We start from the raw sequence: 26,518 nt of genomic DNA, 5'->3' as shown, positions 1-26,518 counted from the left end.
AATACCCACAAGCCTCGTCCTTGTTCCACCTCTCTCACTTCAAAGACGAATAGCCAGGGCTGTAAAGAGCCTCCCTTTAACATGTCTCAGCAGCAGACTATTTACAAAGGGCAGTGTTTAGAGATGGGAACAGGTAACCGGCAGTGACCATTGATGTGGCAAATCTTGTTCTTACAGTTGTGCAAGGTTTTAAAAAGCTAGTTAAGTGTGATTGCCGGGTGATTAGAAATTATGGGGTACAGAACAAGCTTTAAACTGTGTCAAACATTGACCTTGTCATGCATTGCATTTGCTTTTGATATGTAGGTGACATTGTGCAAGCTTTCTGTATTAATTTGCATGCTGGAACTGTAGGCTTCCATTCAGGATGGGGAAAATAAAGCTACATTCAGAAGAGGACAATTTCAAGTCCAGGGGACTGGAAAAAGTGACATTAAAGTTACATGTATATGCCCCACAGGATGTTGTATGATTTGGCAGGTGAGAGCAAAATGAAATATTTAACATGTTTGCTTGCTCTTCCAAAGTCTGCCTGCCAAATCTGCTCGGTTTTCTGTCAGCATGTATTTTTATGCTGGTGGAAAACCTATGGAGTCCTATGAAATCCGCCTAAGCTTTACACCATGTAAAAGAAGCCTTAGTCCAAAGGAATCCACTGTAGATGGCTCAGGAAATCGTTAATTGCATGACGCATTTACACTTTCCCAGTCGTACAGTGGAAAATTGACGAGTAAAGGCGCTTTGCCCATGTTTTACTTTTTACTTTTCTGCTACATGGTGGAAACACTTAGAATTGCATGGAGGGGACCTTTGTACTTAAGTGCAAACAGAAGTGGTCCACTCCATGCAATTTAGGATTTACACCAAAACGACCTCCATACTTTTGTTAGCAACATTTTCTAAAATTAAGTATATACATTGTCAGCTTGGTTTATTGTGGAACTTGAGCACTTTAAAGTCATCTGTATAAAACAGAGTTTTAATTTAGGTCTTCAAACCCAAACATTAACACATATTTGTACTGACTTGAACTGGGAACAAACGTCATCTATCTGAATTTCAGATGAGGCTCAAATTCCAGCTTCACCACTTAAGGGTCTGTAATCCTGGGTAAATCATTTAATCTCACTGTTCCTTACTTTCCAAAATTAGGTGTCCCGAGAAGTGATTCAATGTGCAGTGCATGTTAATCCAAAAAAGCCTCACTCATGGTTTTATAGACTTATGTTGTTCCATATTTAACAATACTGACTCTTCAGATTCACCATACAAAGTAGCAGATGTTTTTTCTTTCCAAATGTCTATGTCGCCCTGAGGATATTGGCTGCATTTCCAAATGCTGTTGCTGTTTCACCCTGGACCTCTCTCCTGCGTACTAGCACATCTGTCAATCTTGGCCATGGGTCCATTGCCTCAAATCTGCCACTGCTAGTCTTGGTAAAGATAGTTGCATTACATCTTCTGGCACCAACATTATCAACACAGAAAGTTTCCATGCCTCAGTCCTCATCCTGAGCAAGGAATGCCTCAGGACCATAGATAATGCTGAGGCAGTACCCAGCAGTGACTGCACGCTCAGTGCTGATGGCATTGACAAAATGTAAGTGGGTGGAGGGTTCAGCAGGAAAACGCACCTGAAGTTTGCTGGGTGCAACCGATGCAGAAGAGGATGGGAGAACATGCCTCATAACCACTCTTTTTTTATTTAAATCTTGTTATTAGTGAATCCAAACAGCCTAAACAAACAAAAAGGAAATAAAACCCTGATAGGGTAAATAATAACCACAATATAACACAATATTGACATTTGCATACAGAAAATGCAGAAATACCAACCTCCCCCATCCTCCCACCCTACCCACCTATTGTAAAGAAGAAAGAGGAGCTCCCCTGCTACCGTAACACAGAAAAAAAGGGAAACAGGGGGAATAGTTATCAAAGCAGCTAAACATCGAGTATCTCAATCAGGAATCCATTCTAATATCGGCATTTGCAATGCTTGTTAATGTCACAAGCAGTAGAGTATGGAGCATATGGTACATATAGTGCAGGGATGTGTAGCTTCAAAGAAACTGAGCAAAACAAAACAACCAATCAATACGTAAATCATTCCTATCACCACATCACCTTTTTCGAAATCCTAGTTAGTCGAGCTCAGTCCCAGAGTAATCCAACTCCACCACCCCAGGCCAACAAACACTCAATACTAGACATACTGTTAAAATAGGTCCTACATCTGGTCTGATCTGGGAGACCCATGGCAATTCCTATATGCCTGTTCCTTGAAAGAGCATAACGTAGCCATCAGGTCCTCCCACATGATTCAGTCCAGTAAACTGATTGATTTCCATCTGATCAGTATAGCATTAGGAGCTGCAAATAACAGGATATGTAACAGCTTCCTGGTCATGCTATCGTCATGCCAATCTTCTACCTCAGCACCAAATAACACTGATCTAGGTGTGGCAATTGGAACAACCCCTGAAACTTTTGTGAGCCCATTGAATGCCATCCCCCAGAACGTGAATCTTAGGACAAGACTAAAATAGTTGTCTCATCGTCCTAAGATCCCCACATCCTCTCCAACACCAAAGGGTATTAGTTAATTTCATCACATACAACTTGACTGGGGTATAATAAAAGCTTTGGATCATTTTTAATTGTATTTCCCTATTACCAAGATTATGTGACACTTCATTAATCAATGAGAAGAATGTATATTTATCTGCACTATTCCGTAGGATCCCCAGATCTTTCGCCCATTAAGTCGCCGGTACCGAGTTTCTTCCCAAATTATTTGGGATGCAAGAAAGATAAAAGGCCTAAACTCTGGGGAAGGTACACAGTTCCTGGGCCAGCTCAGACTCACTGGCCGATGGTTATCAATGAGATCAGTACCCGATGCAGTAGCCAAGTGGTCGGCGCCAGGCCCAGAACGGCTCTAGCCTCCATGAATGGTATTGGAGTATGACCATCAAAAAGATCCATAATACACACATGTTGCCATTCTTCCTCCCGCCTGAAGTGCGGCCGTCTACCTGAGCAAGTTTTCAACAGAGCTCGAAGGCTAAGCCATGGTGGAACCTTGTTTGTGTCAGCCACAGTAAGTTTAAGTGTTTGGAACCAACGAGTTAGTGTAGGACCTGCGGTAGGATGTTTTTTAACATGATTCGGAAGCCATGCCTGAGGAAGAGCAATACTTTCTTGGGGTGCAAACGGTTACAGGATGTCCAGTACCATAATCTGCCAGCTCGATGTATCATCCGAGTTAAGCCATCTCTTAATTCAACACGCTTGTGCGGCCAAGAAATAAGATTTCCAGGAAGGGAGTGCAAGCTCCCTGTCTTGTTTAGTCGCCTCTAGTAGCTTATAGTCCAATCTAGCCTGTGTGTGTCTCTATATATAAACCTCCCAATCTGCTTATCCAAACCACGGCTCATATTTTAGGGCATAGGCAGAGGAATCATCATGCCCAGATATATCAGTTTCGACAAGATATTCATTTTTACCACATTGACCCTCAATGGACAATGGCAGAATGTTCCACTTGAGTAGATCAGTTTTAATTATGGTCAGTCTTGGGGGGGTACATATTTCTAACAACACTATCGATCTGGGCGCTAACACGCATTCCAAGATTCACAATTGCTTACATCTGCAATTTAAATGGGGCAACACCTCTGCCTTGTCTTAATACATTTTATGGGACAAAGGAGGCTGTTAGAAGTAGCCTGTGGCTCTGAAAGCAACAGGCTGGGAACCACCCTCATTTTAAAATATGTTTAAAGCATGTTTTCGTATCATACTATTTGCCAGACTAACGACACCCTAATAGAAACGAGCAATGGCATTTCCTTGACCACTTATGCTCCTAGTAAACTCCACATGGTTCGTATGTGTCCATTCTAGTGACGCCGCTGTCGGTGCTTCAGGCTCTCGAGGGGAGTGTGCACCTTCTGGGGCTCAGTTGAGGTCCAAGTTGTTGCTTCAGGAACCAGGCCTTAGCATGGAAAAGGAATTCTTCCAGCACTGTCTGCGGTCACTCAGAGAGTCCGGTGGAGGCCTTCCACAAACTCCAAGTAATACCGCTCTGGGAAGGCGGGAAAAGAAAGAGAGAAAAGCAAAATGAAAAATAAAAAGTGCATTGAGCTTTTTAAAAATGGATAATCGTACAGTGCACAACATGGAACAAAGTAATTGCTTCACTGGAGGCTTCAGCCACCATTATAAATATAAGAAGTTTCCAGGAACCCTCCCCGGGTGAAATAGGATAGGTCATCATTTTAAGAGACTGAAAACCAATCAGCATGTTATGATGCCATGAGAGCTACAGTAATTCAAGAAGAGCAACCTGGATTCAGATTCCGCAAATAATGCCTGAACCTCACTGTGCCACGGAGGACTGCCTCTTATGGAATAATAGAGGTTACTGTCAGCTCGTGTAAGCATGTAAGCAATTATGTGCAGTGTGCGGTGTCTTTTGGTGAAAATGCAGACAGTGAGTCTTTGTTATATGGTAAGAGACTGAAGGGTCATTGTGAACTGGTTACTGGAGGCCTGGTGTATCTTATATTGCAAGAGATGTCACTGTGTGACAGTTAATGGATGCACGACTCTCATGGTGGAAGGGGTGCTAATTTTACACTGGTTAATGGATGTAGGGAGAGTATCACTGATGTTGAGCACAGAGGTCAGCATGCTCTGGTTATATATACACAGTTGATGCATGCCCTCCTGCTGCACCAGCAGGCACTGGTGTATATTTGGGAGGGTTCAATGATGGCGGGGCACATGAACAGGATAACAGAAATAATGTAATTTATTGTCATGTAAAGTGGTCTTATATAGCACCTTTCTGCCAATAATGTTGACCTCAATGCGCATGCTCAGTAATAAAGAAGGGCACTACTAACCCAGGTTAGCCATATGGGCAGCCCTCGGATTGTGGAGTGCAAAGGTTGACAACATAGTTGTTGATAGGAGATGGATAGGGTCTGAATTTGTTAAGAACAACCTGGGTTGTCTGAAGGAGTGTGAGAGGTGTAAGGATGCAAGACTTAAGTAGGGAGGAGTTAGTGGAAGGATGAGGGGCCGGAGAGGACTGAGGGAGGAGGAAATGAGGATGCTGTCGCTTCCTGGCTCTTGGGTGTAGATTTCACTGACTTTAAAGTGCAGACCCTTGTCACATAGCAGAAGTGACCTTCCCAAAGGTAATGCATTGGCTTGCTGCTGCCGCCGCACAAGGGTCGAACATGAAGGTTCACAGCTTATTCTGTTCTTTCATTAAAAGACTGGTTCTGCTTCCCACGACATCTATCTGACTTGAGTGGTGCAGGGGGGCAGGGGGAGGGTGCAGTGACAAAGATGTGTTTTGCTCATTGGTCCCTCCCCCTCTGCAGGACATACCTTGATCAGGCTGAATGAATGAGTGTCGCACAAGGAAGTCGAGCACCACCAGGGCACAGTTGGGTTTGAAGTCTGAAGTTGCAATGGCCTCTTTCACCTAGGACAAAAGAACAGAAATGGAAAGGTTTATGAAACAGGAAGGGATAAGGCAGCCAGATGAGTAACAGTCCAAGTTGAGGTCACATTTCCCAGTATCCCCAAACTCACAAAATGAAACACCCAGACAAACAACACCCTACCAAGAAAGCCTGGCCTGTGTGGTGGTGGGTTGCTTTCTTTTTTACAGTGATCAGGTAGCTCCTGGAGGACCTTGGACAGAGCTACTGGCCCTGCTGCACATTACTGCATACAGGAGCACTCCCATGAGTGCATCCCTTTCAATTTAAGACTCACCTTCTCCAAGGGCCAGAGATAAAACTCCTGCACTTCGCCGTCCCCTGGCTTGGGCACAAAATCTTCGGGAAGCTCCAGGTCAAACACAAACTGGCACTCAGGGTAAATACCTTTCGGACTCTCATAGGTGTAGCTGCAAAGATAGAAGGAAAGTTGCTTTGTGAGGATCTTTGCGATGGACAATACAGAGTCTCAACAACCTCGACAGGACATTATGGTCCTTTGACTTTCACTTGGATGGAGTTTGTTTTGAAGTATATCCCCTGTAAGAATCAACTCCTGAGAAAGAGACATATGGGCGGGACACTCATGGGGATTGAAAAGCCTTGCAAGAAAAGTGCAACACTCTGCACTGCTTATCAACCAACAAAGCATATGGTTGACCTATAATTACGCTATAGGGTGCCTGTCTATTCAAGAAGAAAGTGGATGGTATTAGACTGATGACGCAATGAAGGGTCTTGCTGTTATATTATAAAAGTGACCCTGCATAATATGTACTTCTAATTTGAGGTTCGACTACATGGGGCGTTGCCCCAACACCAGCTATGGGGGGATTTAGTGGGGGAGGGGTGGTGTGAGTGGGTGCGGGGGTGATGGGTTTCATGGCTGTATGTGCTTTGTAAGAGAGGTTTGAGGACATTTGGAGACACTAGGATAGACCTTCGGGAGAAACATACAGGGATTTTGGTCCCTGCCCTGATTGCCTGACTAACGCCAGGAAAACGCTGCTCATGGCCTGACAGGCAAACATCCCAACAGGGCCCACTGAGCACAGCACCCTGGGAAACTTAGAATGAGATGTGAGATAGAACTCATCCTAACAAACAAATCACTGAGGAAGGTGAAGCGTGCACCTGGGAATTCCATACCTCAGGCAGCTCTTTCTTTGAACCCAAACGTTCATGTCTCCCATACCATTAAGCACTTCACTTAGGGTAATGATTGGGGTCCCCCGTAGGCCCCCTTCCCTGCTCTGCCAAATCCCTGATCCTTGTTGCACACAGTACACAATGTGTCTATTTGAGAGATTGACAGAGAGAGGGAGTGTGGGGGGTGAAAGGGGCAGGGAGTTTGACGACGGCAAAGTGAGAAAGTGAAGTGTTAGGCTTTTTCATGCCTTGCTGTGACATGCAATTCTTTGTTATCCCTTTCATGCCTTGTCATGCCTTGCTAAGCCACACTATGCATTGCTGTATGCTATGTTATGTTAATAGCATTTTATACTTTGTCAAATCACAATCATAGTTGTTTCAGAGAACCTACGCTTGTTCGTGGGGTTGAGTACTATACCCCAGCCCGGGGTATCCAGAGACATTTTTCTGCCGGGGCAGGGGGGAGGCGCGAGGGAATAAGCATGGGGAAGGTAAGAGGATGTGAAAGTGGAAAACAGAGGTTACAAACACAAGGATGGAGAGATGCAGTGTGCCAGTCCTGTTAGGTGGACCATGTTCTGCAAAAGGGAGGAGGCAGATCTGTACTAACTGGATTGTTTACACCCCTCACTAACCTCCCACCTTCCCAACCTTCCAGACTAGTCCCACTGTGGTTCTGCACACTGGAACTTCCTCCCAATGACCCCAGTGACATTTTAGTCTTGTGTCCCCCACTTTAAATTTGTCCCGCTGTCGTTTTGCTCCTGGGTGCTCCACTGTAATGTTGCTCCACAGGGATTTTGCTCCCTTATGTCCCACTTTGATTCTGCCCTCTGCTGCCCAATGCAATAAAGGGCCCTACCTGTGCTTTTGCTCCCCAATGTAACTCACGTGGTTGGTCAGTTACCAATGATTGGACTAAACAGATTGCACTAAGCAACTGAGCCTAAAGCAGGTGAAAAACAAAAAGGCCTGCATTTTCAGAGGTGCTCTAAAAATCGTGCATGGCCAAAGTGCAGGGTATGGCTTAAAGGAGGGGCATGTGGTATAGGCAAGAACCTCCAGCCCCAAACTATACATCATATGACCCTATAACATGTATTTTGGGTTACTCAGCATTGTCTCAGGTGGTCTTGTTTGTATCTAATCAGCATACTGTAAAATAAATCTCTCTCTGGCTCAGTTTGTAAATAAATGTCTGTAAATAAGTCACTTTCTCAGCATGTAAAAACTTCAGTAAGTAATTGAAACCCCCTCCTTCTGTTTATAAATCACCCAGTCTAGGCAGCAGGGCCAGATTAATAGCTCTTCTAAACTGGTCATATAGGGCTTCAACTGTACCCTCTGGCTGTTTTCCTTTGTTCTGCTATGCAGAGGCCAACACGCATGTCCCATGATAATCTGCAGTCACTTGCCGCCTCCCTCCACTGCTTTATCTAGCATTTTGCCACAGAATGAAGCCTCAAGGTGGGGCTGATGGTATGTGCATATTCTCAAAGGAAGCAGCAGTCTGCATAAACTAAAACTGTTTCACTTTAAACCTGCATTTGCTGGCCAAAGATAGACTTCTTTAAAAAAGTGTTCACTTATCACTGATATGGTTTAGCATCTGTCATGAATCCTTGGATTTCGTCACTTCTCCCTGAGGGCGAGCCCCTTCCCATGAGGCCAGGGAGGTGAGGCCGCTAACCGATAGTCCCCCCGGGGATGGTACTCAGCAGAAGGATCTCATGGGGAGAGACTCCCCCTCTAGGCACAATGACGACCATCCCAGGGAGATGCTGTATAATACCCCTCACCCTAGACCCTACACACCTCCCCACTTTGTAAACTCCAGTCACATACCTAACCAACCCATGTACCTATATAGATCCATAGACTTGACTTCTGAGTGGATGGAGACCATGGACTACCCAAGGGAGAGTGATGGTAGAAGTACTAGGACGAGGAGGAGGCGCAGAGGACTAAAGACATTGAAAAGGGACTTTAAACATAATGCCAACCATTGCCAACCAACCTATGTAAAAACAGACAAAGGACTTTATATGAAAGGGTGCAGCCAACCAGCAGGAGACACAGTCCAGCCTGGAAATTTCGAGGAGCAGATTCAAAGGAAGCCGCAAGCAGCCCGCTCCCCACGTCCAGAGGTCTGAGAGGGGAATCCTTGACCCAGTGACATGGAATAAGTCTGAGGTAGAGCTGGAGGCTGAAGGGCTGCAGCATGACCCGGAGCTGTGAACTGAATGTCCACAGAACAACGCTGTGACTGACAGCAACAACCTGTAGCACAGTTGTGTAGGATCCCACAGAGCAGAGAGGAATAGCAGGAACCAAGACCCGCTACCCCGTAGACAGCAGATGAAGAGCTCCCGAGAATCAGGTAACTGGAGAGAGAGAAAGTCCGAATGGGGGCCAGGTGTGACAGCCATAATTAAAAAGTGACTCGGGAGTCATCTTCCTCAGCACAGTGGTTGTTCGCAGACTACTGTTGAGAAGATCATGGGAGTATCGGAGTCATCTTCCTCGGCACAGTGGTTGGAAGCAAACAGTAACAGAGAGCACATTGGAAGTAGTTTTCCTTGTGGCAATACCTGGCAGGAGAGTGAACCAGGTCTCCTAAAAACAAGCCACAGAGAAGAACAAGTTACTTTCTTACCTGGTAACGTTCTTTCGATGGCATGGTCCGACGAAGTATTCCATATCTATGACAGGTAATGTCCACAGCTGTGCTGCTTTGGAAAATCTTTGGCGTCTGCGTCCTGCGTCGATGAGCCGTCCCCGAGGACCTCCTCCGACGGCCGACGTCACCCGATGTGATAAGTAGGACGCACAATGCCCATAGCCTCAGTTATAGTTTTTTCCCAGAACGTGTGCCACCAGTTTTCTGCCAGTCAGACACACAAGGCCTTGCGGAACGCAAGCTGCAATCGCAAAAGAAATTCTGCAGCGGGGAAGGCAGGGAGGGAGCGATATGGAATACGTCGTCGGACCATCCCATCGAAAGAACGTTACCAGGTAAGAAAGTAACTTGTTCTTCGAGGGGATTGGGTCCTCCGACGTATTCCATATCTATGACAGACTCCCAAAGCAGTACCAAGCAAGGAGGTGGGAAAGAATGTAGAATACAAATTTAGCATGCCCAATCAAATTGCAGAATAGAGAACTGCCTTGCCAAAGGCCACATCTTGCCCTCTGATGGAATCGAGGGAATAGTGACGTACAAAAGTATGTACTGAAGCCCAGGTGGCTGCATCACAGATGTGACGAATAGGAACTCCCCTCTGCAGGGCAGTAGACGCAGCCACTCCTCTGGTAGAATGGGCCCACAAGCCAGCCGGAGGGTCCTTACCCGCCAAGCGGTAACACTCGGAGATAGCTAAAATAATCCAACGAGACTAAGTCTGTTTCGTCACAGCTTGTCCCAAACGCTTTCCAGCGTAACCAATGAAAAGTTGATCGTCCACTCTGACCCGGGACATGCGCGAAATATAAAAGCTCAACGCTCTCCGAGGATCAAGCCTATGGAGCCTCTCCTCTTCCTTACCAGGATGTGGAGGAGGATAGAGCGCCGGAAGAACCACCTTCTGGCTCAAATGAAATTCCGAAACCACCTTCGGAAGAAAAGAAGGACGAACTCTAAGGACAACCCTGTCCTTGTGAAACACAGTGAAGGGTAGCTTAACTGAAAGTGCCTGTAACTCACTCACTCTGCGAGCGGAAGTAACCGCAACCAAAAACACAGTTTTCAGAGTTAACAGCCTCAAAGGGCAAGAATGCAAAGGCTCAAACGGAGCACCCATAAGAAACTTAAGAACAAGGTTGAAATCCAAACCTGGCACCAGAATAGGTGACGGAAGGAACACATTAGTGAGCCCTCTCAAAAACTGCAAAATTAAAGGAATTTTAAAATATGAACACTCTTCCGACGAGCGCTTAAATATGGACAGCGCCGCCAGGTAACCTTTAACGGTCCCCACTTGCAAGCCCCTGTAGGCCAAAGAAAGCAAAAAAGACAGAACCATGGGAATGTCACATTCAAAAGGATCCACATTCTGAACCCTGCACCAGTCGCAGAACTTTCTCCAATGGCAACGGTACAGAGACTTAGTTGCCGGCCGCCTGGCCGAGAGCAACACCTCCATTACGTCTTCAGGGAGGTCCCAATCCTTATTCCTCAACCTTTCAGATTCCAAGCGTGAAGATTGAGGGATCTGACCTCTGGATGGAGAACCTGACCCCCCTCCCGTGAGAGCAGATCGTCTCGGTAGGGAAGACGACGTGGAGGGCAGATGGACAAGTCTAGAAGGTCCGGTACCACGTTCTCCGGGCCCACGCCGGAGCAATGAGGATCATCCGGGAACCGAACCTCCGTAACCTCCGCAGCACTTGCAGGATAACGGGGACTGGAGGAAACGCGTACAGCAGTGGGAATGACCACTCCACCACGAACGCGTCCCCTTAGGCTCCTTTTGGAGGAAATTCCCGCGAGCAAAACCTTTCGCACTTCCGGTTGACACTGGAGGCGAAGAGATCCACTTGAAGGGTCCCCCAAAGGGCAAAGATCTCCAGGAGAATCTCCTGAGCCAGCTCCCACTCGTGAGAGATCGAGCTCTGCCTGCTCAGAGCGTCCGCCGTCTCGTTGTCGTCTCCGGCCAGATGAACAGCCGAGATCGAAAATTCCTGCCGGATGGCCCAGAATTCGAGCTGCATCGCCTCCCTGCACAGCGGAAGTGACCCTGCCCCCCCCCTTTTTGTTGAGGTAGTGCATGGCCACCGTGTTGTCCGTTAGAATCAGGACACTCTTTCCCCGCAGAGTCGGCAGAAAAGCCTTCAGGGCTAGCCTGACGACCCTCAGCTCCAACAGATTGATATGGAGTCTGGACTCCGACGGAGACCAACGACCGCTGACTGTCAACTCGTTGGCATGAGCTCTCCATCCCATGAGGGATGCGTCCGTCACGATCGTCACCTCCGGCCAGGGCAGCCAAAATGGGGCCCCCTTCATCAGATTGCCCTCGACGGCCCACCACAGAAGGTCCTGGGCTACCGAGGACGGCACCTGAACAGGGTCCGACAGCCTGCCGGACGACTGAGACCACTGGAGCTTGAGTGCCCACTGCAAAGATCTCATCCGCAGACGAGCCTCTGGCACCAGAAGAATGCAGGATGCCATGAGGCCGAGCAGTCTCAAGAACTCGGACGCTGGGAGATTCTGGGCGAACTGAAACTTGTGCACCATCTGCTGAATGTGAAGAGCCCTCACCTGAGGAGGAAAACACTGCCCCAGGGACGTGTCGAGCACTGCTCCAATGTACTGGAGCCGCTGCGTTGGTGTCAAATGGGACTTCTTTAAATTATGGGAGAAGCCCAGCCTGTGAAGGGAGTGGCAGGTGACGGACAGATGATCCAGGACTTGCTCGGGAGAGCTCCCCCTGATCAACCAATCGTCCAGGTAGGGGTAGACGTGAATCCCCCCTTTCCTGAGATGCGCTGCCACCACCACCATGAGCTTGGTGAAAACCCTAGGGTGGAGGTCAATCCGAACGGCAGGACCCGAAACTGAAAGTGTGAGTCGCCAATCGCGAACCTCAGGTACTTCTTGTGCTTGGGATGGATCGGCACATGGAAGTAAGCATCCTTGAGGTCGAGAGACACCAACCAGTCCTGAAGTTGAAGGGCCTGGAGGACTTGAGAAAGAGTCACCATCTTGAACTTGTCCTTCCTGAGGAGTTTGTTCAAACTGCGCAAGTCCATGATGGGTCTCAATCCCCCGTCTTTCTTCGATATCAAAAAATAAGGGGAATACCAACCCTTGTTCCTCTCCGCTACAGGCACCAGTTCTATGGTGCCTTTCTCCAGCAGGGCTTGAATTTCCTGCGCAAGGAGCGGATCCGGACTCTTCAAAGAGAGGCTCCCTGGTGTATTGTCATGAGGCCTCTGCCGTAAAGGAAGACAGTAGCCGTGGGTTATGATCTCCAGAACCCACACATCCGAAGTAATGGCTTGCCACTCTACAAGATGCTGCGCCAGCCTTCCCCCAACCGGCGAACCATGGGACCTGGCCTCATGACTGAGTGGTAGCGGCTGCGGCGTTGCCCGAGGGCAAAGAGGCAACTGCCCGAGCGGCCTTGGCACCTCGAGTACCTTTATTTCCACCTCTGGCACTCTTACGATGGCCTCTTTGACTGCTAGCTCCCCTCGCTTTACTGAAGGACGAGTAATAGCGAAAGGAACCTCCCCTCCATTGCTGTCGCCTAGGACGAAAAGGCAGAGGTTGGCGAACTGCAGCGCCCAACGACTTCGCTGCAGCTTTGGAGGTCTGCAACCTCTCGAGGCTCTCGTCAGCCTTGCTGCCAAAAAGGTGTTCACCGTCAAAGGGCATGTTGAGGAGCCGGGACTGCACATCAGGAACAAACCCAGACTTCCGCAACCACGCAAACCTGCGCATTATGGTGCTCGCCGCCATGGACCGGCTGACACAATCCGCCAAGTCCAAACGCGACTGAACGGCCTCACACATGGCATCCGTGCCATCCTGAACCATAGCAAGGAAACCATCCGTTCGTCCCCTTCGGGAATATGTTCAGCCGCTAATGCAACACAGTTCCACAGAGCGTGTGTGAAACGAGACAAGGCCATTTGGAGGTGGCCGCCTGAAGCGCCATACCTCCGAAGAAAACACTTTCTTCGCCCAGCCGTCAAAACGTTTGTCATCCCTATCCGGAGGGATGGTAGGATACGACGCCTGCTTTGCCGGGGCCATAGCCGCCTGCACCACCAAACTCTCTGGAGTGGGGTGCCTAGACAAGTAGCAGGGGTCGCTACTGGCTGGACGGTATTTTCGCGACAAAGACTTGCCCACTGCCAGGAGACTCTCCAGAGCAGTCCAAGCCGCCGCCACCCTTCTCTGCAGAGCCATATGAAAAGGCAAAACCGGGTCAGTGGGTGGACCGAGATCAAGGATGTCCGTGAGATCATCCTGAACGAACTCCCCTGGGGGAGCTGACCAACCCAATTACTCGGTAACCCGAGGCATAAGGCGCCAATACGAAGAATCGGCATGAGTGCCAGGCTCCGGCCTACAAAACTCCACCTCCGGAGAGGTGTCCAGTCCACTGGCATCATGCAGCGACTGCCGCAGGTCATCAAACTGGCTTTGGCCCGAGATGAGGTCATCAGGAAACGTAACCGGAACCAAGCCGCCATCAGAGCCTTCATCACCTTCAGAAATGTACTCCAGGCGGGGAGAGGAAGATCTCTGGGGACCAAAGCAGTGCCTGACCTTAGCCAGGGCATTTCTAGGGGCAAACCCCGTGCCACAGGGCCCCTGCGACACCACCGCCTCGAAAGGCGTGAAGGGCGCCGAACGAGTCGGAGCCGGCGTCGACAGAAAAGGTGTCGACGTCGAGCGAATCAGCGTCGACGTCAGCTGCAGCGTCGCCAGCATCGGCAGCGTCGACACAGGCCTCGAAGCCGGAGCTCCGAGCGTGTCTCTCGACAACCTAGGCGCCGACGGCGTCAACGATCCCCTCGGAGGCAGAGCCTCGAGAGAAATCGTCGACGACCTCGGCGCCACAGGCGTCAACGTCTTCTTCGAAGACGGCACAGGATCATGTGGTCTCGAGCGCGTCGAGGACCAGGACCTGGAACGGGCATGGCGAGAACGGCTACCCTTGTCCGAGCGGGACCCCTCCCGCGAGCCGTGCCGACCACCCGAGCCCAAAGGCATACGAGCGGTGTCTCTCGACCGGTGCCGACCGACCCCACTCGGAGGCGCGGACGGACCGGTGCCCTGCGATTCAAGAATCGCTAGCATCTGCTTCCCGAAGGAAGCCCATTCCTCCGGTGTTGCTTGCATTGAGGGATAAGCGACCCGCCAACGGGCAGAGTCCTCGGAAGAGGACGGGGAAGGCGACCTATGCCGGCGCTTCCGGGAATGCCTCGAAGAGGCGGAGGAGTGGCGAGACCGACTCCTGGAAGGAGACCCACTGGACTTCCGACGATGACGCGGAGAGTCGCCCCTCGAGTCATCCGTCGAAAGCCCCGCAGACCTCGACTTCCGGGGCTTAGACACCCGGCCTACCGACAGCTTCTTCTTGCGTTCCCGCAAGGCCTTTGCCGTGAGCGACTGGCAGTCGACACAGTCGTCCGTATCGTGGGCCTCCCCGAGACACCAGAGGCAGGCGTCGTGCGAGTCCGTGACCGACATCTTGGACCCACAGTCCCCGCAGTTCTTGAAGCCCGGACGCGGGGTTGAAGATGAGAAAGACATCACCACGAACAGGTCTTCACACAAACCGAACAGGTTCAACAAACCGAGAATTGAAAAGAGCAAACTCCAACGAGTCGAGGCGTACCGAGATTCACGAAGCGAACACGTTCGCGGAAAAAACGGAACTGAGGCTATGGGCATCGTGCGTCCTACTTATCACATCGGGTGACGTCGGCGGTCGGAGGAGGTCGGAGGGGACGGCGCATCGACGTAGGACGCCAAAGATTTTCCGAAGCAGCACAGCTGTGGACATTACCTGTCATAGATATGGAATACGTCGGAGGACCCAATCCCCTCGAAGTACAGGTCTGTGGCCGACACTCACAAGAAAAGATTACAAACCCTTTTTTCGCCTTGCAGTACTTGGCAGAAGAGTGCACCAAGTACACCTGGAGAAAGAAGAGAAACCAGGGTCTGGGAACCTCATCACAACTGGATTTCTGCTTGCTAAGAAAGGCCAAGGGGGTAGTCATTCCCCCTGGTGTTGTGTACTGTGAAATAGAGCTTAAGAAAGGCCAGGGCAAGCAAGTCATTCCCCCTGGTGTTGTGAACTGTGAAATAAAGCCTTAGAAAGACCAGGAGAAGGGAGACTTTCCCTCCGGTGTTGTGAACTGGGAAAGCAAAGCTAAAGAAAGTCAGGAGAAGGGAGTCATTCTCCTAGCAATTAAACCCACAAGGAAGATCAAACCAGTGATCCGGGGCAAGGGAGTCATTTCCCCTGGGATACAAATTGTTGAACTTCCTGACGCAGAGTGTTAAAGGATCTGCAACCCTTTTTGTTTGTTGGTGAAGTACTAAAATCAGGGGGAGTCATTCCACCCGATGGAGAACTTTCAACCAGAACTGTGCCACATAGTCCAGTAGAAGGGGGTTATTCTCCTGGACCAAGAACTTTGGTACAATTGTTTAGTTTAGTTATAAGTGTAATGGACAGAGATAGGGACACTTTGACACAGGACGGTGGACTCTTTAAGTTACTAAGACATCCTGACAGACCCATTATCACTTTAGTTGAGGCACGGAAAACCCTCATAGATATCGGGAGAGGTAGGTTTACGCTTTATTTTCATTTCAAATCAAAGTCTATAGCAATCAATATGCCACCTGTGTGCCAGGCTCCTACTTCTGCACCCTTACACCTCCTTTCAGGTCTTTGGTGCAGGCCAGGGAGTATGTTTGGGGAATAATGAGGTTCAAGGTGGGGTGGATCTCATGTTATGCACCCTCAATGATAAACCCAACAAAATCACATATTGGAGTTTGCATTAGAAAATATTTTCATTATAATCTATGCACCAGACTGCTGACTCAGTGGAGGTAAAGGAGGGAGGGTGGCACCAAACATTATTTTGAAATGGCACCCATGCATCTTTAGCGAACCCTGAAATCATCTATAAGAAAAAGGAGGGGTTGGGGGAAATAGCACCAATATATGCTACCGACTTCTTTGCATAACATAAAAAGAGCATTTTGAGAACATAATTATGACCACAAATGTCTATATTTGACAAATATGGCTGTGACAGTGTTTCAAGCCTGCAACCCTTCTGAGTGCATATTGCACACTGGCCATCCTGCTCATTTCTTTTGTGCTAACACCCTAATAGTAAAATGTTTTCTAACCAGGCGTCATAAATACTCATTTGACAGCCTCAAGCTTTGAGCAGGAGGCATTGGATGTCCTGACTAAGAAGAAAGCGGCTTCTGGTTTGCCTGTATGTTTTCCTTTCACAGCTTGTTCTATTATAAGCGAGCATGAGCGTCCTATACGTGCTTTCAGGCTTTCAGCACGAGCTCAGGAAAAATGGTGCTGAATGCTTATTCTTGGGGTACTGAGAAAGCCCCATTAGAGCCCTGGATCGCCAGCAGTTTTTGACGACTGCCGTGCCGCCACCACGGCTAGTCCCAGCCCACTTAAAGGCCTGTGTTTTATGTACAAGTCAATAAGGATCCCAGTAAGGTACATATGTTCCTAAACACACTACTATGCTTATGTATTCATCTGGGGGTTTAGGATATATAAAATACCCTTCCCATTACTCACTACTGCACTATTATAAAATTGATTGTTTTTCAGCTAACCAGATATCAGGGTTCAAATTCTGTAACTTAGTTATGAAGAGACCGCCAGCAAGGACTCTGGTCTGTGTTTGCTTTTGGTGAGGGAACATTGGTTTAACCTAGAACCAGACTCTTGTGATCTACCTTTCACCTATAAAAGTAGGTGGCTCAGAGGTCACATTTTTTCAGAGTATTTGATGTTTCGCAGACCTAGCGCCAAGAATCAGCACACAACCTTAGAGGGAGCATTTACAGTAGGAGGCTATACAGGGACAGGATCCGGTTGAGGCTGATTATAGAAATAAGGATGTTATGAGGAAGAGGCATGTCATTAGTGCAGCACATTGTTGCTTTTCACATATTTACAATGTGAGGCACAGAGAAATAAAGACATTTGCTTTTGATTTTTTGCGTTTAACTGGGGTTATTTTAACCCCGGTATCTAGGTGCCGAGGACCACATGAGCAACCTTTCAGCTGGACCCATGGGAGAACTGGCCTATAGGGAACTCTGGAGATTTCCCAGTAGGCCTCTTCACCCTGGGCCAGTTTTGTGTGGCAACTCATTTTATTTCCACATTTTCTCATAGGAAAATACTTACAGGCCGATTCATGGAATAATTAGCGCGGCGCAAGTGGGCAAAAACGTGCGAATCGCAGTGGAATAGCGAAAATCGCAGTGCAAGTGCAAAAATCGCACGAAAAGCAGCGCACATCGATTCATGGAAGGCCGTGCGCGAGACAACCAGCGGATGTGCGATAAAAAAGTGCGCGGCGCACGTTGGCGCACAGGCCATCTAACAGCGTGCGCCAGGTCACAGCGAAAATCGCACAGGTCACAGCGAAAATCGCACATAGCGCGGCGCACGCAACAAAAGTAGGCGGAACACGGGCGTAACACTCGGAATGGGGAACAACTTGCCAAAACGTGGGCGTCACGGGGGAAGTACAGGGCACAAGTGCGCGGAACGCCCACACGCTCGCCTACAACACGTATTCATGGAATAGAATAGGGCAAAAAAGCGCACGCTCAAACCAGCGCACAGGCACAAACACGACCGCCACAAGAAAGCAGGCGGTAGCGTCTCTGCGGCTGGAAGAAATGTGCGCCAACAAATAGCACCTATATACTGCCATGATGAATGTCCTATACTGTGGCCCTCCAGGACAAATGACGTGCAAAGGCGTACCCACAAACACGGACACCCGCTGACAAAAAAATACGTTTGCGTGTATACTGGGGTGCGCGGGAAGTCTCACACGCGATTTGGCCGGGTACGTGTATTTCAGGGGTGTGCGGGAAGTTCCACACGCGATTTCAGCAGGGTACGTGTATTTCAGGGGTGCGCGGGAAGATCCACACGCGATTGGCCCAGTGCGAGCAGGGTACGTGTATTTCAGGGGTGCGCGGGAATTTCCACATGCGATTTCAGCAGGGTACGTGTATTTCAGGGGTGCGCGGGAAGTTCCACACGCGATTGGCCCAGTGCGAGCAGGGTACTTGTATTTCAGGGGTGCGCGGGAATTTCCACACGCGATTGGCCCAGTGCGAGTAGGTTACGTGTATTTCAGGGGTGCGCGGGAATTTCCACACGCGATTTCAGCAGGGTACGTGTATTTCAGGGGTGCGCGGGAAGTTCCACACGCGATTGGCCCAGTGCGAGCAGGGTACGTGTATTTCAGGGGTGCGTGGGAATTTCCACACGCGATTTCAGCAGGGTACGTGTATTTCAGAGGTGCGCGGGAAGTTCCACACGCGATTGGCCCAGTGCGAGCAGGGTACGTGTATTTCAGGGGTGCGCGGGAATTTCCACACGCGATTGGCCCTGTGCGAGCAGGGTACGTGTATTTCAGGGGTGCGCGGGAATTTCCACACGCGATTCCAGCAGGGTACGTGTATTTCAGGGGTGCGCGGGAAGTTCCACACGCGATTGGCCCAGTGCGAGCAGGGTACGTGTATTTCAGGGGTGCGCGGGAAGTTCCACACGCGATTGGCCCAGTGCGAGCAGGGTACGTGTATTTCAGGGGTGCGCGGGAATTTCCACACGCGATTTCAGCAGGGTACGTGTATTTCAGGGGTGCGCGGGAAGTTCCACACGCGATTGGCCCAGTGTGAGCAGGGTACGTGTATTTCAGGGGTGCGCAGGAAATTCCACACGCGATTGGCCCAGTGCGAGCAGGGTACGTGTATTTCAGGGGTGCGCGGGAATTTCCACACACGATTTCAGCAGGGTACGTGTATTTCAGGGGTGCGCGGGAAGTTCCACACGCGATTGGCCCAGTGCGAGCAGGGTACGTGTATTTCAGGGGTGCGCGGGAAGCTCCACAGGCGATTGGCCCAGTGCGAGCAGGGTATGTGTATTTCAGGGGTGCGCGGGAAGTTCCACACGCGATTTCAGCAGGGTACGTGTATTTCAGGGGTGCGTGGGAAGTTCCACACGCGATTGGCCCAGTGCGAGCAGGGTACGTGTATTTCAGGGGTGCGCGGGAATTTCCACACGCGATTTCAGCAGGGTACGTGTATTTCAGGGGTGCGCGGGAAGTTCCACACGCGATTCGCCCAGTGCGAGCAGGGTATGTGTATTTCAGGGGTGCGCGGGAATTTCCACACGCGATTGGCCCAGTGCGAGCAGGGTACGTGTATTTCAGGGGTGCGCGCGAATTTCCACACGCGATTTCAGCAGGGAGCGTGTATTTCAGGGGTGCGCGGGAAGTTCCACACGCGATTGGCCCAGTGCAAGCAGGGTACGTGTATTTCAGGGGTGCGCGGGAAGTTCCACACGCGATTGGGCCAGTGCGAGCAGGGTACGTGTATTTCAGGGGTGCGCAGGAAGTTCCACACGCGATTGGCCCAGTGCGAGCAGGGTACGTGTATTTCAGGGGTGCGCGGGAATTTCCACACGCGATTTCAGCAGGGTACGTGTATTTCAGGGGTGCGCGGGAAGTTCCACACGCGATTTCAGCAGGGTACGTGTATTTCAGGGGTGCGCGGGAAGTTCCACACGCGATTGGCCCAGTGCGAGCAGGGTAAGTGTATTTCAGGGGTGCGTGGGAATTTCCACACGCGATTGGCCCAGTGCGAGCAGGGTACGTGTATTTCAGGGGTGCGCGGGAATTTCCACACGCGATTCCAGCAGGGTACGTGTATTTCAGGGGTGCGCGGGAATTTCCACACGCGATTGGCCCAGTGCGAGCAGGGTACGTGTATTTCAGGGGTGCGTGGGAAGTTCCACACGCGATTGGGCCAGTGCGAGCAGGGTACGTGTATTTCAGGGGTGCGCGGGAAGTTCCACACGCGATTGGCCCAGTGCGAGCAGGGTACGTGTATTTCAGGGGTGCGTGGGAATTTAGACACGTGATTTCAGCAGGGTACGTGTATTTCAGGGGTGCGCGGGAAGTTCCACACGCGTTTGGCCCAGTGCGAGCAGGGTACGTGTATTTCAGGGGTGCGCGGGAAGTTCCACACGCGATTGGCCCAGTGCGAGCAGGGTACGTGTATTTCAGGGGTGCGCGGGAATTTCCACACGCGATTTCAGCAGGGTATGTGTATTTCAGGGGTGCGCGGGAAGTTCCACACGCGATTTCAGCAGGGTACGTGTATTTCAGGGGTGCGCGGGAAGTTCCACACGCGATTGGCCCAGTGCGAGCAGGGTACGTGTATTTCAGGGGTGCGCGGGAAGTTCCACACGCGATTGGGCCAGTGAGAGCAGGGTACGTGTATTTCAGGGGTGCGCGGGAAGTTCCACACGTGAATTGGCCGTGTGGGCCCTCCCCGGTGTACGCTCCAAAACCTCCACGGACCCTGCAGGCAGCCCACACCACGGGGGACTACCCTGCACCCATGCTCATGTCCCGCAGGCAGCCCATCCACCATGGGCATGCCCCCCAGCCAACCCACATGTCACCTTGCACTACTGATCAACAATGCATGTCTACCACCACCCCCACCCCCCAGCAGTGCAGGGGCAGCCTCCACCAGGCCCCAACTCATGTCTCCCACCACCCCCACCCCCAGCAGTGCAGGGGCAGCCTCCACCAGGCCCACCCCCCAGCCACCAGGGGCAGCCTCCACCAGGCCCCCACTCATGTCTCCCACCACCCCCACCCCCCTGCCACCATGGCCACCCTCCACCAGGCCCCCACTCATGTCCCCCTGCACCCCCACCCCCCAGCATCCAGGGTTACCCTCCACCAGGCCCCCACTCATGTCTCCCACCACCCCCACCCCCCTGCCACCATGGCCACCCTCCACCAGGCCCCCACTCATGTTCCCCTGCACCCCCACCCCCCAGCATCCAGGGTCACCCTCCACCAGGCCCCCACTCATGTCTCCTACCACCCCCACCCCCTGCCACCATGGCCACCCTCCACCAGGCCCCCACTCATGTCCCCCTGCACCCCCACCCCCCAGCATCCAGGGTCACCCTCCACCAGGCCCCCACTCATGTCTCCCACCACCCCCACCCCCCAGCAGTGCAGGGGCAGCCTCCACCAGGACACCAATTTCGGTGGCACTGAAGCTGGTGCCCCTCTGCCTCTCTGGCCGGGGGTTGTCAGTGGTCACAGATGGTATTTGCCCCGACATGACAACCCCAGAGGCAGGAGTGGGTGGGCAACTGGGTCCTGGGGCTGGGCTGTGGAGCGATGGAATTCCAGTCGGGAGTCTTCGGTTCCAGCAGGGGTGGTCACAGCAACAGCACCCCTGGCTGATGTGCAGGCAGCAAATGGCAGTGCACGTGGGCAGCAGGCAGTCAGGCAGCAGCAGATGGCAGGTGGGAGCGTGCTCGGGGCTCTGGGGGGCAGTAGTTCGGCCTTCTGGGCAGGAGCGTGGTCTTCCGTGTGCTTACGCGTGGCCAGCTTGGTACGGAGTGATTTGGCACGTGAAAATCCTGCACGTCAGCGTGAAAACCGAGGAAAGGCCCTTAGCGCGTAAGCGCGTCAGCACGCATACGCGAATCTATTGGACCAAAGGCCCTCAGCGCGTAAGCGCGTCTGTGACGTGACCCGCACGGGTGTTTCCCACACAGCACGTGATGACAGAGCACACGTGGAAAGACTGCACGTCAGAGTGTCATCGCGTGTAATTGGACAGCACGTCAGGGTGTCATTGCGTGTAATTGGACAAAAGTGCACGTACACGCGATTGGCCTATGTACGTGTATATCAGGTGTGCGCGGACACTTACACACGCAAGTACGTCAGCGCACCTGTATCCCGGTGTGCGCGGGAATTTCCACACGCTATTGGACTGGGTACTGGATTTCAGGGGTGCGCGGGTCACACGCTCGCCTACAACACGCGCAACGCATTAATTTGCGCGCTAACAAAATAACAAGCTCAGACCCAGGATGAACATACCGTTCCTAGCAGCAGTGGGCGTGGCCTACCAAAGGAGGAGGAGGAGGATAGTCAGGGCCAGAATATTCACACCCAGAACCAGCCTTTTCGGGATGCCTGATGACCAGGTGCATGGGAGGTACAGGTTTCCACCACACATCATACTGGACCTGGTGAGTGAGTGGGAGGATGACCTCACATCACCCACCCTGTGCTCCCAAGCACTCAGCCCCCTGGAGAAGGTCCTCAATGTACTGCACTTCTTAGCCACTGGATCATTTCAGCGGACAAGTGCCATTGTGGGTGGTGTATCACAGGCCACCCAGTCACGCTGCCTACACCAGGTCTTGAACATCATCACTGCACGCCCATCAGTCCGCAGGCACATATACCTGCCCAGAACCCCTGCAGAAAGGCATGCTGCCGCCCTGGATTTTTACGCTGTGGCACGATTCCCCAAAGTGCTAGGTGTCATCGACTGCACCCATGTGGCTCTACGTCCCCCCAGGGCATCTGAGCACATCTATAGGAACCGCAAGCACTGGCATTCCATCAACGTGCAGGTAGTATGTAATGCCAAGGGAATCATCACCTCAGTATATGCCAACTATCCCGGGTCAACCCACGACAGCTTCATTTACCGAATGTCCACCCTAAGCCGGGACCTAGAAGCTGGGCGGCATGGCGATACATGGCTGCTTGGTGAGTATGAATGCCACTGCACATGCATGCATGTCAGATACTGAGCAAGGTCACAACCCCACCAATGATACCAATCACCACCTCCACAGGGGACAGTGCCTACCCTCTCAGCCCCCACATGATGACGCCAATTCGGAACCCCACCACGCCACCCCAGGTAAGATATAACGCAGCCCACATTACAACCCGGGGCATAGTGGAGCGCACATTCGGAGTGCTGAAGTCACGCTTTCGCTCCCTTGACCGTTCTGGCGGGCAGCTGTTGTACGCTGTTAGGCAGAAACCTGTGCAGTTCCCTTGGGGAACACTGCAAAAGATTTAAGACTACAGGTATAGCAGTAAACCCACTTGGTAGCAGTCTGCACCACCCAGATTTACCTGGTAGCTGTGGCTGAGCAGTCAGACTTCCCTCAAGAAGAGTTAGGCAGTATGCAAAGTATACACAATATGTACTCAGGCACATTAGCACAAGCAAACACTGACCAGAGCTTGGTTTCAAAAGTATATCGTTATTTATTTTTTTTAGAACACACAAATTGAAAACACTCTAGCAAAATATAATAAAACACTCCGAACACAGTTATATGGAAAGCAGTCCCAATCCTTATTCCTATCTAGACAACTCTAGGTTAACACCACATAATTAAAACAGAGGTGAGCGCTTAACGTTAGATGACACTCTAGTAAGTTAAAGAAGGGAGGGAAAAAGAGCAGAATTAGGATAAACACACCACTCTAAGGTCAAGAACACTTTTGGTAAGCTCAAAGAAGCACAAAGTCACAGGTGAGCAAGAGTCACTAAGCAGGGCCCACTCTTAGAGCAGACAGAGCGAAAACGTGCCCAAGATCACACAGTTGGTAGGGATTCAGAGTCTTGCAAAAGAGTTCGGAAAAGAGTTAGAGCGGCTCAGAAAGTTTAGCCAAAGTGTCCCAGGCAATCCCAGGATCGAAAGCCGAGGGCTAAAACTACCTCGTACAGTCGGTGGCAAGGGAAGCCAGGCGGAACACGGTACCTTAACGGAAAGGATCCTCCAGCGGGGGCAGTTGTTCCAGGCAGTGGCAGCAAGGCTCGACTTCGGTCAGGGGAGAAGAAGATCTCGCTGAAGAGCAGAAGAAGAAGGTCGTTGCACTGCCCGGGAAGAAACCAGCCGCGGAGTCCTCCGGTTGAAGGGTTGTACCGACTTTCGCGGTTGGGGTAAAAGTGGTGGGGTTCCGGTTGCCGGGGTGCTTGGCACTGGCAAGGCGGCCACGGGATACCTCGAAGAACGGAAAGAAGGTGAAAACTGGTTGTCCCCACCAGCCAAGGGAAGGAGACACTCCGTTAAGAGTTCTCCTCGGTCGTCGGGAAAAGTGGTGAGATGGTTCAGCAGGGCTCCACCGGCGGTGTCGTCGTAGCAGATCAGCTCAGCTCGTCCCTCGTTGGATTCTTAGGTCCTGTGGCGACTTCTGAAGTTCCAGTCCCCAAAGCCCTGCTTTTATGCAGCAAACCCCCATTCACCCAGCCTAGCTGTCACTCAACCATGCTAAGTGGTGAGCCGGCCGGCTCACCACTTGGGCCAATCGGGACGGAGTGCGACTTGAGTTACCTAGGTAACTCAGTCCAGGGTGCCTAAATCCCCCTCCACCCCTCCTAAGTACCCCAGACAGAGTGGCACCACTTTGGAGGGCTTCTGTGGAGAAGCCCGCCAAAAGTGGGACAAAGGGCTCCACTTTGGGTCAGAGTTACAGAGGCGAACGCCAACGCCATTTTAGTATCAAGTTTTGGCAAAAAATCCCAACCGGAGTTATAATAATAAATATATAAACCGGCGGTATGTTTAAGGCTACCGTAAATAAATAATTAAATGTGTTAGCCTAAAACAATGGGAAATCCCATAGGAAAATATTCGCGGTCGAATATAAAAAGTAGTTTCCACTGCCACCAGCCAAAACTCGATCAGGGGGGACGGAGACGTGCCCCCGCGACTAACAGACCCTGGGGCAATCGAATTGCCCCAGCCAGTACGTCCACAATATGATGGTTTGTACTGGTTCTGTTCAGGATTTAAGACTAGTAAAGTCTTTGGTGACTTTACATGCCCTGGGAGACAGTAGTCAGTCCCAGGGTATGGAGTCTATGTTGGGGAGTCCCTAGGACACCCCTGGGTTACGGCACAGAGGGTGCTGTGTAACCCACATCCAAAAAATACATGAGGCCCTATGGAGTAAAAGACCCCATAGCCCATTCAACACAAGGTTTAACCAAGAAAACACACTTCAACATGCCCAAGAGTGAGGGTAAAAGAGTCGCACTCTTGGCAGGAGAAAAAAAATAAACCCCAGAAATCCAGCAAAGCTGCTGGGTTACTCACTAGGTAGGGAAATTCAGCCTAAACAGAGAATTCTCCCTAACATACGCTCCCCCAGTAGTGTGCAGGATCATAGTGGCAGCATGTGTCCTGCACAACGTTGCAACACGCCGGGGCCTGGCCGTGGACATGGTGGTGCCCCCCCATCCCCAACCACATGCACAGCCGCTGCGCATGGGAGGGGAAAGGGCACGGGGGGAGGCAGCCCGTACACAGCTAGTGGCTAATTACTTCACATAGAAATCACACCCCTGTGGAGTGCACACTGCCCTGGCACATTCCATCTGACAATCAATGATGACTTAACCTGACACTGATCCTGAATGTCTGGAGAAAGAACCGTGAAAACCATATCAGCCTGAGATTGTTCACCTGGAAGTGTCACAATGTGTGCATCCCTACCCACACAGACACCACCAATGCAGTTTTGTGAAGTTACACATTCAAGCAGCTAAAATGAATACCCACTTGCTAAATGCAACAAGAGGACAGTGCCATGTCAGCCAACCCAACCCCAGCACCGCCACACGACACACCGTGCCATGTCATGCTATTTGCAGGTAAACAAAGTAATCCCCACAACATGACACTAGTGTCACAATGTACAGTGTCCCTATTAGAAACTTGCAACACCTGAAATGCTCACAGTAAAGCCAGACCAACAACAAACTTGAGCACGTACTACCATTAAGATGACATCACTAATGTTAGATATTAGAAGTCTCACCACCTGGAAATGCCTGCACTCCCACCACTACCAACTGTGCAGTGTTGGCGCCATGTAGAGTTGTAGGTGCACTGCTGTCAACATGGACCACATCTCCAGACTAGAGGTCCTTGTGTAGACATGAGGAAGGGACCCTGCAAATTGGGAGGTAGACACAGAAGATGAGTTACACATCAATGCAACATGCAGTGTACAACACAACAGCAATATGCACTAGGAATGTATACACAGTTTTGACTACAGACTGCCCACACAGCTCATGGGAGTCCAACGTCACTGTGTAATTCACTGTCACTTGAGCACACCCTTTGCAAGCCCATGGAAACGGGAAGCAGGAGGGGTGTGTGTGACTCAAACCCAAGCATCTGAACCAAATACATTACAAGCCTGCATGTGCC

The 26,518-nt window shown here is 50.9% G+C and overlaps 1 protein-coding gene across 4 annotated transcripts in view; it reads right to left on the bottom strand.

Annotated features, from left to right (window-relative positions):
- Positions 1-1,684: 1,684 nt before the first annotated feature.
- The window catches only part of LOC138569469 (uncharacterized), a 442,006-nt gene continuing 417,172 nt past the window's right edge, over positions 1,685-26,518 (bottom strand). For all 4 annotated transcript variants that reach the window (XM_069647461.1, XM_069647462.1, XM_069647459.1 and 1 more), the window contains 3 exons: positions 5,800-5,932; positions 5,407-5,503; positions 1,685-4,090 (listed from right to left, as the gene is read on the bottom strand). In XM_069647461.1, the coding sequence (XP_069503562.1) occupies positions 4,044-4,090; positions 5,407-5,503; positions 5,800-5,932 (277 nt within the window). In that variant the 3' untranslated portion in view covers positions 1,685-4,043. The remainder of the gene's footprint in view (positions 4,091-5,406; positions 5,504-5,799; positions 5,933-26,518) is intronic.

This window comes from Ambystoma mexicanum, chromosome 2q, assembly GCF_040938575.1.
Source record: "Ambystoma mexicanum isolate Mex_15411 chromosome 2q, UKY_AmexF1_1, whole genome shotgun sequence".
Lineage (NCBI taxonomy): Eukaryota > Metazoa > Chordata > Amphibia > Caudata > Ambystomatidae > Ambystoma > Ambystoma mexicanum.
This window is presented reverse-complemented; position numbering and strand designations above follow the sequence as displayed.